At 38.8% G+C, this 17600-nt stretch overlaps 1 protein-coding gene across 4 annotated transcripts in view; it reads left to right on the top strand.

The window, feature by feature from the left end:
* The window catches only part of LOC149193118 (cation-chloride cotransporter 1-like), a 291136-nt gene that overhangs the window by 172200 nt on the left and 101336 nt on the right, over positions 1-17600 (top strand). For all 4 annotated transcript variants that reach the window (XR_016254409.1, XM_089404786.1, XM_089404785.1 and 1 more), the window contains exon 6: positions 7928-7989. Coding sequence is in view for 3 of the 4 variants with exons in the window: in XM_089404786.1 (XP_089260912.1) it covers positions 7928-7989 (62 nt within the window). In the remaining variant the exon portion in view is untranslated. The remainder of the gene's footprint in view (positions 1-7927; positions 7990-17600) is intronic.

The raw sequence follows: 17600 nt of genomic DNA, 5'->3' as shown, positions 1-17600 counted from the left end.
ACTAGGCTACAAGCCCGCAATGGGCTACTTGTATGAGGCCATGGATAGGGCCAAAGAAGCCATTCGTTCTTATTATGAAGATAAGGGAGACGAAGGGTTAAAGAAACAATAGGTCATATGGAGAGTGATTGATGAGTGATGGAACAATACCCTCCTTTGCGCCATTCATGCTACAGGTATCTACCTCAACCCCACATTTTCTTACCCCTGTGGTTTCAGATTTGATGCCAAGGTGATGGATGGATTCTTCACTTGTGTTCAGAGGATGGTGGCATCTGGGCAAGAACATGAAAATATTTCTAAAGAAATGGAGATATATAGGATGGCAGGTGGCACATTTGGTTTTACCATGGCTACTAAGAATAGGACAACCAAAATGCCAGGTAAGCTTCAGTTTGTTTAAAGTTTAGAATTTCAATGTTTTGACTTTTTTTTATGTTTCTCATTTTTCTTTTAACTTGTAGATGCTTGGTGGACAAGATATGTTGGCAGAGTACCCCATCTCCAAAATCTTGCAAGTCGACTGCTCAACCAAACATTGAGTTCCTCTAGGTGTGAGTGCAACTGGAGTGTATTTGACAAAATACACACAAAAAGCGCATCAGGAAAAAAAGTTCAAATAGAATTTTTGAATTCATTTGATTATTTTTAATATTTAAATTTTCTAAGTACTAATTTACAATCTATTATCCTAATATAGATTGGAGTCCCAACGCCTCAATGCCATGGTCTACGTCTCCTACAATCTTCAATTGTAGGTGATACAACTTCATAAAACTCGTGATGTGGAAGCCATTTCATTGGACAATATTGATACCACTTCTGCATGGAGGGTCGAGACTGAGAGGGTAAGTGATGCCACATCATCATACAGGTCATGGGTCATTTGCCAAGTGCATGGTACAACTGTGGGGCTGATTGGGCATGGTGAACCAGGTGCATCTTCCTCGTCCAATAGGTGAATCTCGAGCAATTTGTGAATGTCTCTGGGGATCCATGGAATGCTGTCTACTGCTGTGGAGGCCCATGGCTCTTTACACACACCCTACATGTGCCAATGTAGCCCTCTGGAGGGTTAGGACCCTGTATAGAAAAACCAAACCCAAAATGGAGACCATCTGCAATCTTGCATAAGATCCAATGCGTCCCCTTGCCTTCCAGTACAACAAGTCATTTAAAGAAATCGAGTTAAAGAGCTTACAAACCATGGACAACAGGTGGGTACTTCATAATGGCATGCCCTTCCATAGTGGGCTTTGGCATGTGCTAATGTCTCCAAGCTCCAAGGGGGGTTAACCAAGTACCCTATTAGGTGGTTTCTACCTTTAAAGGGGATGATATGTCCAAGGTACATCCTTCAAATGGTGGTGGCATGTGATAAAGTGATGAACGAAATAGGGGATGAAAAGGGGCAATCTTGGGCCACATGTCGGGGCACAAGGGTAGCTAATGAAGGGAAGCCCACACTTGGGTATATAATGTATAGGAGGGAGCAATCGTGGTACATGAGTTACCTTGAACTTGATTTTTCCACCCTTCTTCATATGCCTTTTGCCTTATATAATTTTTCTTTGATTAACTGCTCGAGGCTTAGGGGATAAGAGCATGATGTGTAAGGTATAACAATGGATATCCCCTTTTAAGGTAGGGTGGTTCATTGGCCACCAGGGGTTGGGACAATCATGGGTCCCTGAATGATAAAGGAGGCTTATCTAGGGCCTATAAAAACTAGGGTGATGGCAATGGGAATGGGGTAGAGCTCATGCATTGGCTTTTTCCTAGTGTTGCACTAATCGCCAAAAAATCGCGATAAAATCGTTTTATTGCGATTTAAAAAAAGAAGAAGATAAAATCGAGCAACAAAATCGGGTTTTTTTTAAGTCGATTTTTATGAAAAAATCGTGGAATTTTTTGTTTATTTGTTTGTTTAATGAGGAGGAGGTGACCCAAGCTACCCCTGTCACCAGTAGAGGACGTGGTCTACCTCCTGTAGCTCCTAGTTCTTCAACTCCTAGAGCACAACAGAGTCTGCTGCCAACTCCATCGACATCTACATCTACAGCGGCAAAGGAAATCAGTAGTATTAGACTTTAGTTATTTGGTTCATTTCATTGTATATGACATTATGACTCATGGTATGAGATACATTATTATATTTCTTGTTGATATTTTGAGGCTGAGTTGGGAGTCATGAGTGAGGACTTACTATTCAGGACATGATTCACTGTTATGTGTGATGTGGCACTAGAAATGATATTAAACATCTTATATATTAGTTCGTTTATCATATTTATGTGTCAATGTATTTATTTGATGTTGTAGATGCTTTAGATATTAAGAAAATTGCAAAAAAATGAATATTTTTGTATGTTATGATTTTTTCCCTATTGTTTACCGATTTTTTCTTGATTTTTACGATTTTTTTCCGATTTTTTCCCCGCGCCGATAATATCCCGATAACGATTAGTGCAACATTGCTTTTTCCCATGTGCTAAATGTGTTTGTCCTGACCATCTTTTGCATTTTGTGGTACATTTTCCTGTTGAATGTGGCTAATTATGCTTTTATTTTTCTTTTTAGCTGCATCAACCTCCGAGGCATGGTTTCCGGTCCGACCCAAGGTGTAGGCAAGGGGAAGGGGAGGCTAACCCTATGTGGACCTAGTGGGGGTATGTGGACCTTGGTGGGGAAAATGATGAATGGGGTTATAATGAAGGGGAGTGATGTATGTGGACGAGGGAGCGGGACCACGCAACCACAATCAAGGTTTCTCATGTAGTACCACCCTAAAACCCAAAGGTCAGTAAAGGAGATCCCATGAGACTAGGATCGAAGAAAGAGGTCTAGGGGGCAAGAGCACAGACCTAGCCCACTCATTCCGCCGAATCCCCCCATTAATCCATGCCTAGAAGTTTCCATGATAAGTAAACTACAATACTCAATTACCAAATAACAAGGCATACATTTAGGTTCAAGAGGCCCACCTTTAAACATACGATCATGACAGATGGGTGAGTGACCACATGGCTGGCTCAGGTGGCGGAGAATCAACATAATGGGCTAGTTGATGGTTGCCAGTTGAGGACCATTTTGGACAAATTTTTCTCCTAGGGATATCACTCACAAGATTGTGGGTAACCGGACCAATTCCTCTCTACTGCAGAGGAACTAGCAATCTTAGACAATAAGCGAATAAGAAGCTATTGAATCTCTGGAGCATCATCCACATGCATGGTCCACTAACCAATGGGGTCATCCTGGCCTAAATCATTGCGATCTTCCCTTGCATCAGGCTTGTTGAAGGAACCATTGAGACTTGCAAATTGCATCCACTGTCTCTTAATTGTTCTCCCTTCTTTTGAACTATACATCTTTGTAATGGCAGCTCAAAGTCCATTTTTGACCTCTGGATTTTCAATGGGAAGAATTCTACCAGCCCTTGCCACATACCATTTTGGGTTGAGTGCATATGCTGCCATGTGCAAAGGTGTATTCATTCGATCCCACCTTCACTGGTTGTGCCAATGCCTTTGATGGGGTTGGATTGAGAGTAGCACTAGCTACACTACTACCATGGGTTTCATTCATTGTTGATGGGGTTGCAGTTCCAAGTGGACTTTCTGTTTGAGGATCATATTCACTATCTCTGTCAGTGGCACTGTGGCTGTTGTTATCAATCATTTTGCACTTGCAGCTTGTTGTGTTTTAATTTTTTTTTGCATAAATTTTTTTTTAATCCCTTGCAGGAAGGGTTTTAAATTTTTAAATTTTAATTGTTCTGAATAACTTTTGATAGACTGATAATCTGAATTTGAAATGAAAAATCTACATTTTAAAATTAATTTTCAATGATTTACAAAATTAATTTTTTTTAATGCCACACTAGATTTGTAGAACATAAAAAAAATAAAAAATTAAAATTAAAAAGATTTATGCAACAACTTACCTAAACACACATAGAAGGATGTCGCTGCAATTGCTTGCAAATGCATGGAAAACCAACTACAAATGATGATCAATAAACTAGAACCCATGCAAATGCTGGACAGACCGCTACAAAAATGGTTATTGCAAACACTAGAAGACCATTGCAAATTTGTGAAGTATTCTTGTTGATGGAGGGATTTTTCCATGAGATGGCCGCTGCAAACTTCAAAGGATGGATGACGACAAGAAGAGGTCGACGATAACATGAGCAGAAGGCAAAGGAGAGGTCAACGACAACATGAGTAGAGGGCAGAAGAGAGGTCGACAAGTGAAGAAAGCAGAGGGTGGGAGAGGTTGACCGTCGGATGACAACAAGAGAACTCGAGGGCAGAACATAGACGGCAACAAGTTTGCAAGAGAGCTCGAGGGTAGCGAGAGAGCTCAAGGTCAACGACAACAAGTTTGCAAGAGAGCTCGAGCTGAGGTCGACAACGACGACAAGAGAAATGAGGTTGCAACTCGATGGCGCAGAAGAGAAATGAGGTTGCAACTCGATGGCGCGGAAGAGAAATGAAGTAAAATGAACCTCTAGGTAAGTTTTGACTTTTATTTTTTACTTTCTAACATTTGTTTTATTTTATTTTATTTTAATTTTTAAATGTGTATTTTTTATTTTTATTTTTATTTTTTTATATTAATTGTTATTAGACAAATTTGAGGGGGGACGCGTCCCCCCTCCAAAAGGGATGCGTCCGCCACACTAGGGAAGCACACCCTCTTGCGTCTCCCAGAGACTCCCCAAAAGTGGTGCATGGGGCAACGTTTCCCCAGACGTCGCCCCGTCCTGGGTACATGTGGTCCGAGGGGTGCGCACACTTGACTCAAGGAGACGCGTCCCCGTGGAACACTGACTTCCATGAGCTTGCCACTGAAATTCGTACTTCTTTCCACAGGGAACACTCAACGAACTTCTTGTCTTTTTCAATGGCGGATTTAACCCAATATATAGTTATTCGTCACTGTGAAGGGTCAAATCTGTTCAGTACATTGACCTGACCATCTGGAGGGCGGAGTTGGCCACGTGGAGGACTATTTGACTCTCTTTGACTTAAGAAAAAAATTCTTTATTTGTTTTTACAAAGAGTCCAAATGGAGTTTGACTCAATTTCTAATTTTTGACTCAACAAATAATAAAGCATGAAGAACATGCTTGACTAAAGAAATAATAATAATATAAATTTCTTTCTTCTTCTTTTACATTAAATACAAATTGATACAAGTACAAAGATAAATATGAAGACCAAACCTAGTTACATTTCCAACACAACTAACACTCCCTTGATCCTTTCAGAGCTATTTAGAGAGCCTAGTATCTTGCTGAAGCCTTTGGGAACTAACTTAAATAATAAAAGGGAAAGGGGACAACCTTGCCTCATACCCCTTGTTGGCTTAAGGAAGGGGGAGGGTGAACCATTTATAATGACAGAGAAAATGAAGAAAAAATTATAATCTTTGATTGAATTAACAAAAGGAAAACAAAAACCTGTGCCTGTGTGGATAAGTGTTATGTAATATTCCTAATGGAAAATTTGCAGTGATAACAAAGACATGGAATAAATTTCAGAAACAAAATGTACTCAACAATCAACGCATAGACATAAATTTCTCATCAAACACCCAACTGGCTCATTTTCATTAATAAAATATGTTGGAGTACAATAGAAGATGGATGAGGTGCACCTGGGCTTGCCCAAGGCAAGCTACAAGCCTCAGGTGATCAATACAAAAGAGCCCAACTGCTGTAGAAGTGTTTCTCCTAGAAACTGTCTCATCCCTCCAAATCTGCACTGCTGGCTGACTTCAAGCTCTGATTTTCCCCCTCAAAGAAACCCAGAAATTTCTATAAATTTAGGAGTGTACTCCTTGCCAAAAACCCAGAAAAACCCAGAAAGGGTTTTCCCTGGTTTTGACCCTCCAATTTCGGCCTCCTAGAGCTTGGCCCTCCTCCAACACTGGGAATCGACACTTGTAGCTGGAACTGCTGTATCCTACTCCCAAAATATCAAGAAACCTCCCAAATCAGCCTCCCAACAAATTCCCCACAACCCAACTCCTCAATCCTTCGGGTAAAACTCCCACCAAACAACCCCCTCTAGTGACTACACAGTCCTGGGTGAAGATGACACAGTCCCTTGCACCAGAAACTCGACCTGGGTGATTGGCTCTTCCTCCTACTGTAATATCGCTCCTCTGAGATGAAAACCTTATAAGAATGCCTCCAACAACCACTTCACTCCCAAATCCCAACTCTACTGCTCCACACAAACACACAGTCTCTCCCACTGCGTCCTTGCTACTCCCACTGCATCCTAGCTGAGCCAAGGTAGCATAATTCTCTGATGGTGGTCACTCTTTGTCTCCAACTGCAAGGAAAGGCCCTCATAGGGTGGCACTTGAGGTCCGCTGAAGAAAGGGGTGAGCTTCACTCCTTGGGAAGCTCTTGTGCTAAACAACACATTGTAGCTTAGCTGAACAGCCAAAGCAACAATGAATTCTCAAGTCAACAAAAGGCCCCAAATGCTGCTCCTCTCCTTCTATTTATGCTTGCTCCCTTGGGCCCCATGTGGGTCCCATCAAATATTTCAACCCCCAACTTAGGAAAATCGAGCTGCCTCCAAGGGGTGCATATTTCTGGTGGGTGAGTGGCCCCCACAATCCACTAAAGGCATATCGACCCCCTTTTCTCCTTAGTTCTTCCACCAAAAATGCATTAAGCCAAAAATAACAAAATTGCCAAAATTGTTTTTCCTCTCCTTGGGAGAACAATTAGGGAGGGACATTACATGTTAACCTCAAGTATAACCAATCCACTTTGTTAAAGGCCTTGGGTAGATCCAGCTTGATAACCATTGTCGCCAAAAACTTTACCTTGATGGAGTGCAGGCCCTCTTGTGAAATTCCTGCAGCAATGTAGATTTGTCTACTAGTAAAGATACCAAATTGTTCAGGGGAAAATGCTTCAGATAGGACAGGTTTGAGTCTGCTAGCAATATCTTTAGAGATGATCTTACATATTGCATTGCACAGAGATATTGGTCTATAATCATACCAAAGTGTCAGGATTATCCTTCTTAGGTACAAGTGCTATAAAGGTGGAGTTGAGAGTGCGTAGCAACTTACCTGAGGAGCTTGATTATTCAATCACAGCCAAGAGATTATTTTCCAAGTCATTGGCAGCCTGAAAAAGCTCATGGTCTAACCTTCGGTCCTGGGGCTCTAGTCTTTCTGGAACGAGGAAATCACCTCTTTCAGTGCTTCTTTACTGACTTTGGAAGAAAGATTTTATTTTACATGATTGTCTAGAAATCTAGGAAAGTATTCTGGCACTTTAATGATGTCTGCAATACTTACCCTGCTAGGCACTCTTTATAATAACTAGGTTTATTAATTAATTACATTAATTATGTTCATAATTAATTACATTAATTATGTTCATTATATATATATATATATATATATATATATATATATATATAAAGCATAGTCAATTACATGCTTCAGACCACTAGGGGTATTCTTGAAGCAAAGATATTCATGTAGCGAGAGTGATGCCCAATGCAACACATGCTTTAAAGAGATTATCATGAGCATTTTTACATTTCTGCTAAATTGTGAAAGGAATATTGTTTTTGACTCATGTTATGTTGTAATGTTACCTAGAAAATTTTTAAGGTATTATACGTCTAATTCTTAGAATGTGTTAAGGCTTTCTTTCCATATGTAACTTTTCCCTATTGCAAATTGGTTTCATGCAAGATTCTCCATTCAATTTGTTCAATTTGAGGATCTGTGAATTTTCTTTTCTTCTTTCAACCAGTGCGATATAGAAAGTTAGGAACACGGTTATTTTGCAAGAAATTGGCATGTTAAGCTGTTTGTGCACTTACATTTATATGCGGAGTACACAATAATTAATTCATGTGAAAATACTGTTTCTTAGGTATATTCTTGGAGCAGTTGAGACATTTTTGGATGCAATTCCTGGAGCTCGACTATTCAAAGGTATGTGAAGGGTAAACATAATTGATATTAACTTAATTAATATTTTTATCTTCGTCTTTCATTTTTATGATCCTTTCTGTCACAATTTGAAAAATCCTGTTATTGCAAATATGATTATGATTCTGCTGTTCAGTAGTAATTTTGCTAATGAATTAATTGTTTTACAAATTGTGATCTAGAAATGTACCTTAGTAAAATGGGCACAATGGAGTTGTTTAGTTTGCATGCGGAGTGGTATAAAGAATGGTTTATTTAAGGGTGGAAGCTACATGTTGGAGATTGTGAATAATCCAACTATCAATATTGGAAAAGGGGGGATTGAACAAATCAGTTTATTAATTAACAAGGACTAGCTGGATTATAAATATTTGGTTATAGGCTGAACAGATTATTGGCGGATTCAAGGCATTTCAAAAGTTAAAGCTTGCAATCCAAACAACAATATTGCTAAATATGTAATTACTTAATGACAATGTGACACAAAAAGAGTCTTTTGACTGCAACAACTTGGAATTTATGTGGTGCTGTATAAGACAATCAGTTACCGTGTTCTTACTAATTAGGGTGTTTTTTAGTTTTCATTGTTAAATAGGTCCTAGCCATATGATTTAACCTATTATTGAGCTTTGAGGTCTTGGAGTGTGAAGATGAGATAAGTTTATTTTAGATGCATTGCCTAAACATACCCAAATATGTTATATGAACTCAAAGATCAATATTGTTGATAGCAACATATTGGGAATGCATATAAATTGTCATTCTGAATCAGTGTTGTGGGGGAGCGGCCCCCCCCGAACCCGCTCCCAATCTGCGCTCCGGGCGGGAGCGGCCCCCCCGAACCCGCTCCCAATCCGCGCTCCGGGTGGGAGCAGCCGGCTCGGGAGCGCGCTCCTGATAAAAAAATTTACGCTCCCTGCCAAAACAGGGAGCGACTTCGGGAGTGTCGCTCCCGTCGCTCGGGAGCGAAAAATAAAGCCCGGGAGCGATTAAAGCTCGGGGTGATCGCTCCCGATCGCTCCCGGGCTTTATTTTTTGCTTCTGGAGCGACGTGCGCTGCTGCCGGGAGCGAAAGTTGTGGAAAAAAATTTCCGGACGTGAAAAAAAATTGTTTTAAATTTTATTTTGGTTATATAAGGGCTTGGAGGGCATTTTTATGTTATTGTGACTTGACAGAGTTGGAGGAGAGTCAAGGAGATTGTGCAAAGGAGCGAGGAGGAGCGAGCGCCGAGGAGCAAGGAGCAAACCTGCAAGGAGGTTAGTAACTTAGTAATTTAGTAGGTTAGTAAAGTTATAACTTATTTCTAGAATGATGAATGATGAATCTAAATAAATAAAATTAATAAATAGTAAATAGTAAAACTAAATACATTTTTAATTTTCTCATTCCCATTCCCATTAAATTTTGCAGATTCAAAACTACAAATTTCAAACATCATGGACCTGGTTATATTTCTTGGCATTTTCTTCTTCTTGGTCCCTTTTCTGGTTATTATGGTGCTGGAGAGTAGGAAAAGGAGGGGTCAAAATGAAGAGGGGGATGAAGAAGGGGGACAAAGTGGATTTGATGAAAACCCCGGTGAGGAGGAGCTGGAGGAGGGTGAACATGATTCTCAAAAAACTAAACAAGACCAAACCCCATTGTGGAAATATGTTAATAGGCCTGAAGCAGGGAAAGGGGGTGGAACCACTAAATTTCATTGCCCCCATTGCAACAATAATTACACAGGTTCATACACCCGTGCCAGAAAACACCTGTGCGGGAAAAGGCCATGGGATGGAGATAAACAAATAGGAATTAAAACTTGTGCCGCTGTGTCAGCAGCAGATAGAGCCAAATACATAAGGGAAGAGGAGGAAGCCCAATACAAATCTAAAAAATAAGGGGTTCCTTTGAACCAAGCTCACAATCACAAGCACAAAGAACTCTTTCAACATCCTTCCAAGGCAGTGGATATGGAGGCATAGGGTCACCAGCTTTAAGGCGTAGAACCATATCAGGTTTCCTTGATGAGGGGTGTAGGAATGATGTGGATTCAAAAGTTTACGGGTTTCTCTATGCATGTGGGATACCATTCAATGTTTTTCGCTCACCTTATTGGCACGAAATGGTTTCTGCCATAAATGATGCCCCTAAAGGATACAAGAGCCCTGGGTATGACAAGGCAAGAACCGTTGGACTTGATCATGAAAAAGCAAAAATATCACATTCTTTGAATAGAATGACAAGTTCTTGGACTGACCATGGGGTGTCCATTGTATCTGATGGATGGACAAATGTAAAAGGCAAGCCATTGATAAGTGTTCTTGCTGTGTCTGTTAGTGGTGCCATCTTTCTAAATGCATATGATTACTCAGAGAAGTTCAAGACCGGCATCAACATTGCAGAAGCATTACTTGAAACAATTGACCGTATTGGGCCATACAATGTCATCCAAGTCATCACTGATAATGCTCCTAATTGTAAGGCAGCGGGAGCAATTATTGAGGATAAATACCCCAACATATTTTGGTCTGGGTGTTTGGTTCACACATTGAACCTTTTGATGCATGATGTTGTTAAGAACAAAAATGAACAATACAAATGGATTGGTGATTTGTACAAGAAAGGCAAACAAATGATAAAATTTATTACAAATCATAGCAATACCCATGGCCTTTTCCGCAGTCACTCAAGATTGGAGTTGTTGAAGATTGCGAGGACTAGATTTGATAGCTATTACCTCACCTTCAGGCGCCTTTTGAAGGTAAGAGAGTCATTGGCTAGCATGGTATCAAGTCCACACTGGCAGGTATTAAAGGAAAGGGCTACAAATGCAGCTGACAGGCGAGGTTTTGAACTGGTGGAGGAGGCCGCTCTTGATGGTATGTTTTGGTCAAGTGTGAGGCAAGTATTGGATTTCACCAAGCCCATTTATCACATGATTCAGTTTGCAGATATAGATAAACCAGTGATTGGCGAGGTGTATGAGCAGATGGATAACATTTTGGGGCAAATAAAAGATATTGTTCATAACAATGATCCCGAATTGTACAAACTGATTCACGATTGTGTGTGTACGGTGGAATAAACTTAATCTTCCACTACATTTCTTGGCGTATATCCTTACGCCAAAATACTACTCTACATCTTGGTTGGGCCAACCTGCACCAGGGGGTGGGGTTAGGACCAAACCCCATTTAGATGAAGAAGTAACTAGAGGATATTTGGATGCATTAGAAAAGTTGATACCTGATAGGGAGGAATGTGTAGATGTGCGCCTTGAAATAGGCAGATACTTCAGTGGCACTGGTTTGTTTGGTACCTTCCATGCAATGGAATACAGAGACAGATTTGATTCTCTCACATGGTGGGAATCATATGGCGGCCAGGGACTTTTGCCAAAATTGGCAAAAAAAGTTCTATCACAGGTTGTAAATACTTCTTCTGCAGAGATGTGTTGGAGCACCTACAACTTCATACATAATGTGAAAAGAAACAGACTCAATGAAAACCAGGCAGAAAGCTTGGTTTATGTGCACTACAACTTGAGGTTGTTGAGTCATTACTGTGATTGGGCTTATGAGGATGCAACATATAAAATTTGGGACAACCACCCAGAGGAGGACAATTTGGAGGATGGCACTATACATCTTGAAGAACTGGAGGAGGAACTTATAAGGGATGAAGATGAAGTAGCTGCAGCAGCCATGCCACCTCCACCATCCAGTAGCAGTGCTCGAGTTCTGAGTCTTGTTCCTTTGCTGTCGCCACCTCCATCTACACCCTCACGTGGAGGGCATGTGCCTTCTAGTTTTGGTCGTCGGTTTGTGCGGGAGACTCCTAGAAGACCACCACGACCTGCTCATACAGGAGACTCTCGTGGCAAGGGCCACATGTAGATTTATAGTTTACTTGTCTTTTCTAGTTTCTATTAGTTTTCATAACTGTTGAGTCTTGAGTCCTTGACTCTTGACTCTTGACTCTTTCATATCATAATGATATTTTTTGTAAACAATATATGACTGTGACAATGAAAGTTTGAAGTTTGAAGTTGGCAATTATAACTCATTGGTAATGATTGTGAATTATGAATATGATGCTTCGTGAAAGACTAAAGTTGTTTCATTTCATTTCATTATTCATAATTCATTTTATAACATTTCATTTCATGTTAATAGTTAGAACTTAGAAATATCTAAGATATTATTTCTTGTAATGGTTAAACTTAGCTTACAAGTACAACTTTGGTGATCAATGATGATAAATGTTATATATTGAATTTTCAGTTTTGAAAGCTTGAAGTTGAAACTTTAAGATTGAATTTGATGAATCATGATTCATGAGACTCAATATGTTGCAGTTGTAATATGTATGTTACTAACTTGTGGACGTGGTTGATGAAGATTATAACTTCTAGATGATTGATGTGATATGGTTCAATGATCAATCTATGTTTTTTATATCTAATTCATCATTCTACATGTTTTTGTTGACATATATGTATCAATATATATATATATATATATATTTTAAAATCGCTCCGGGATTCATTCCCAAACCGGGAGCTTCTGAAAATGTCGCTCCCGCACCCGTTTTCGTTCCCGCTCCCCGCTTTCGCTCCCGCTCCCAAGTAACATTGTTCTGAATACAAATAGTTTTGAATGCATATGTTATAATGTGTGGACAAGTGTTACATTGCAGATAATATCGTTACCAAACCGACTTTGTGATAACAAGACCCCAAGAATAGTTGAGGCTCAATAAGATTCCACGATAGGGCGTTGACCCTAGTTTTACTAGGAGGGGTGGAGGTGTTGTTCACCATTTATCTTCCAAAACCTGGAGTCATGGGAGCACTGTCGAGTCACGCTCCCCTAGACATGTGATGATGACTGCCGAATGCCTACTGGAAATTAGGTCGAAATAGTAGACTTTGTCACCCTTGAGGTTTATGAATGGTTAGATCAGCATAACTGACGTCATGGCATATTCCAGTAGAGGATGGATAGGATGTGTGTGGAAGAGATTAGGAAAGATAGAATGATTCTAGAATAGCTTGAAAGCCTGGCTGGATAGAGCTTGTCTATTAAAATTATAAGCTTATAAATGTTCAAAACAAAGCTTTTAAAATGTCTTCACATTAAATAAGTATTCAATCACGGGACATAAACCTTATATGATTACACTAATTGCTAAAATAATGACTAATATACTATATAAACCTTAACTTCGGGACAATTTTCTGAAGGAGGGGTGTGTGTAATGACCCACCTCGAGTTATAAGGAACATAGAAATATTATCATGCATATGATAGCTACATATGCATGTATCTCATATACTACACTAGTATGAATACTAACTAATTATGGAAAATGTTCAAGTATAAGGTAATGAATTAATTATCGAAGTGTTAAGTAAATACTAATGTACTAGAATCTAATGAGTATATGTTGTGGAGTACATGTTATGTATATCACCATCATAATATATATAACTAGTACATTATTCAAAAATATATAAATACAAGGGATTTATTAACTAAAATAAATTATATATTGTATATTGTATATGAAATGAAAGTAACTAACTATATAAATCTACAAAGTTCTAAATTAAACTATTAAACTTTAAAAGGGGAAGGAACTAACTATAAAAATGACCTATAAAGGAATTAACCATATAAGTTTTGAATTAATTATTAAACTTTAAAAAAGTATAATTTAATAAAATATTAAATATTGTTTAATAAAAGGAAAGTTACTTAACTTTGTTAGTGGTCACTTGATCGAGATATTAAGTGATGAGTGTCAATGCATAAGAATATGACCTTCTCTTTAGACATTGTGAGGAGCCACGTAACTGACAGTTATGTATATCACCATCATAATATATATAACTAGTACATTATTCAAAAAGTATATAAATACAAGGGATTTATTAACTAAAATAAATTATATATTGTATATTTGTATATGAAATGAAAGGAACTAACTATATAAATCTATAAAGTTCTAAATTAAATTATTAAACTTTAAAAGGGGAAGGAACTAACTATAAAAATGAACTATAAGGGAATTAACCATATAAGTTTTGAATTAATTATTAAACTTTAAAAAGGTATAATTTGTTAGGTCCCTATACTACTAGTGTAACTTTTTATTGTTATTAGTACAACCCCCTATTATATTGTTGTTCCCATGTAGTCCCCATATTGTTATTATTGTGCCCCATAGAAGCCCACTATTGTTATTATTGTGCCCTTACATTATTATTGTTATGTCGACTTTGATTATATTATGACCCCTTAGACTCCTATATATAGAAAGGAGGTCTTGTCATTTGTATTATCAAAGAATTGTTCATTTGTGTAATGTAAAGGAGGTTGCCCCCTCGAAGAGGCTTATTTCTAAGGCGTTGATCTATCTTTTCTATCTTCTTGTGAGCTGGTTTCATAACATTTGGTATCAGAGCTTTGGATTCTAGGGTTTTTGCAAGCTCCAGAATTTCATCTAAAACAGGTCATCGTGGTATTTTTGCTACGAATTCTCAGAAGCTAAAGAAAAACCCATTTGATAAGAAATCGTTTTAAATCTCGGGTCTGAATTTCAGATCTTGTCTCGCTATATTTTCGGAGATATGATCTGAGGAAGTTAGGGTTTTTGCAAGCTCCAAAATTTATACAGAAGTATCAAGAACTACTAAAGCGTTGAGGACAACACTTTTTGAAGGAGAGTGACATGTTAGGTCCCTATACTACTAGTGTAACCCCTTATTGTTATTAGTACAACGCCCTTATTATATTGTTGTGCTCATGTAGTCCCCATATTGTTATTATTGTGCCCCACAGAAGCCCACTTAGTTATTATTTTGCCCTTACATTATTATTGTTATGTTGGCTCTGATTATATTATGACCCCTTAGACTCCTATATATAGAAAGGAGGTCTTGTCATTTGTATCATCCAAGAATTGTTCATTTGTGTAATGTAAAGGAGGTTTCCCCCTCGAAGAGGCTTATTTCTAAGGCGTTGATCTATCTTTTCTATCTTTTTGTGAGCTGGTTTCATAACATTTAAAAAATATTAAATATTGTTTTAATAAAAGGAAAGTTATTTTAACTTTGTTAGTGGTCCCTTGATCGAGATATTAAGTGATGAGTGTTAATGCATAAGAATATGACCTTCTCTTTAGACATTGTGAGGAGCCACGTAACTGACAAAAGGCAAGAAACCGTGCCTCATTGTCTAAGTGGTGAGGGTTGAGAGGCGATGATCTTTGGAATATAGGGAGAATAGAGGATGCATACCAGGGGGGGAAGGAGGACAAAGAGCACAAAGAAGGGTTTTATTTTCTTAATTGTGGGAGAAGCAGAGACTTTGGAGAGAAATATAGAGTATTCAACAATTGTTCTTGGGGTTTTGGGCATTGGGCTAGAGGACCTCAAATACGAAGTCTTCTGGATCTGGGAACGGATAAATTGACTCACAAATAGGCTGGGAGGAAAAGTCAGTTTGGTAGTGGGAGTTGTTGAGAAATCTAGGGCATAACCATTAGGTGATTTCTCTTCAAATGATAACTGCTTGTGAATGCTTCTAATTTCTTTAGATTAGGATCTTTTCATTGCTTAGATTATTATAGTGTTCTTCTTCATCAAATAGCTACCGATGCATAAACAATAAAGAGACGAGAGACACAAAATGTAGGTGATCAGCAAGGGCCAAAACCTCTCAAACTTGAGAGGAAAACCCAAACGAATTCTTCTTCTTATAGAGACTTCAATTGACGAATACCAAGACCATGACCTAGACCCTTGACCAAGATTCCTCCAAGACCAAGTCACCTTTATCCTTGCAACTTCTCTCTAGTCTTCAACTTCGACCTTAGCAACACTTTCACTGCAACCTCATCCTTCCTTACTGCAATTCGGCTCACTTGCAATTTCTGCAACTTTTCGGCCTTCCCTTCAGAAACCCTAGGTTACATGAGGGAGGAGATCATGGAGAGATTTATCCTTCTATGCCTTTGCTATACCTTCCTTGCCTTCTTAGTGAACTCGACCTTCCAAGTAGACCTTATTGACACCAATCTTAAATACTTTGGTGTGACTGCAATTCGTCCTATCTGCAGCAGATCAAAACCCTAGATCCCTTCGCACATGTGACAAAAAATAGCCCTAAAAAGAGATCCAGAATAAGTCGGCTTCTAGTCCCTTTCATCTTCGCTTGGATGGAGGCTTCTTTTGTGTGTTTCTCGCACTTCTTCTTGCTTCAGACCTTGACCAAATTCCTTTTGCTCAAATGGAGGCCAAGCTGCCTATTTATAGTGGTTTGCTCATGTATACAAGTCGTCTTGAAGGAGTCCTAGGCTGAAATATCATTTGGTGTAGGTTCATCTTTCCATCTTGAGGCCGACTTGCTAGAGGTGCTTGAGCTTGGTCTTGGAGAATCTTTGACTCTTTCATTGACTCATATACAAATGTAACATGCCTAAGAAGGGTCCTTCATACATGACATTGATTCAATTTGACTTTATGGCCAATCCTAAGGGCTCACAATGGGAGCGATGACTAAAAATAAAATTCCTTGCTCATGAAACTCATGAGACAATCATTACAAAAATAAATTTTATTTTTCTTCTTTATATTAAATATGTAAAATCACAATTACACGTGTGATTATGAAGACCGAACCTAGTTACACTTTTTGACACTCCCTCTTAACTAGGGAGGTATTCATAATAGCACTTGGTCATTCTCAATCTAAAGAATTCTCATAAGAAGAGTCAGATTGGTAACTCATCTGTTTAGCATCATATCAACCAGCATTGTCCCATAGCAAGGCCTTGCCTAAAAACTCTATCTCTCCACAAGATTAGAGCACAATGCTGGCGAGACCAATGATGTATAGACACTCTCATCATTGTCTCTCTCTGAACATACTCCACCCGAGTTCTCAGAGTGTGTTCCACCAAATATATTCTTATCTTGGATTCCTAGTCCTCAAAGAATATCGATCCTCTACGACTACTCTTGTCTTGGATGCCCTAACTCATCCTTAAAGAGCATCATATGCCAAAGGTTTACCCAATCTTCCATTTTGTCTTCCCAAGTGAAGACGAGAATGATGTGTCTATCTATCCCTCTCAAGTTAGGGAGGACATACCCATTCCACTGAAGGAATGTACCCATTCCACTGAAGGAATGTACCCAAGCTCCCTCAAGCTCCCTCTTAAATAGGCACTTGACCAAGCTCCCTCAAGTCCAGGGACTTTCATCAACTGGAGATCATGTGACAAGCAACTACTTATAGAACTCCTTCCTTCGATGTCATGAATTTCTTTTCTTTATCAAGGAGTCTATATTTTACGAGACTTCTTCGTATGGCACAATGTTGGAAAAGGTAACTAGGTTCGGTCTTCATTAAATGTATTTGAGTCATTTTGTAATGTACTTGTCAAAGGAAAAAGAAAAGAATTATTATTATTATTATTGTGACTTATTAAAGCATGGGTTTCATGCTTGGGTCAACATGATTTAGGTCAAAGACCCATTGAGGACTTCTAGGATTTATTCTGAGTCAATAGAGTCATTGTACTTTTAAAGAGACCCTTCTTGGGCTTTTGAATAATGTAA

This window comes from Pinus tabuliformis, chromosome 2_2, assembly GCF_031772625.1.
Source record: "Pinus tabuliformis cultivar Carrire ecotype Pingquan chromosome 2_2, CPIR1, whole genome shotgun sequence".
In the NCBI taxonomy this organism is placed as follows: domain Eukaryota; kingdom Viridiplantae; phylum Streptophyta; class Pinopsida; order Pinales; family Pinaceae; genus Pinus; species Pinus tabuliformis.
This window is presented reverse-complemented; position numbering and strand designations above follow the sequence as displayed.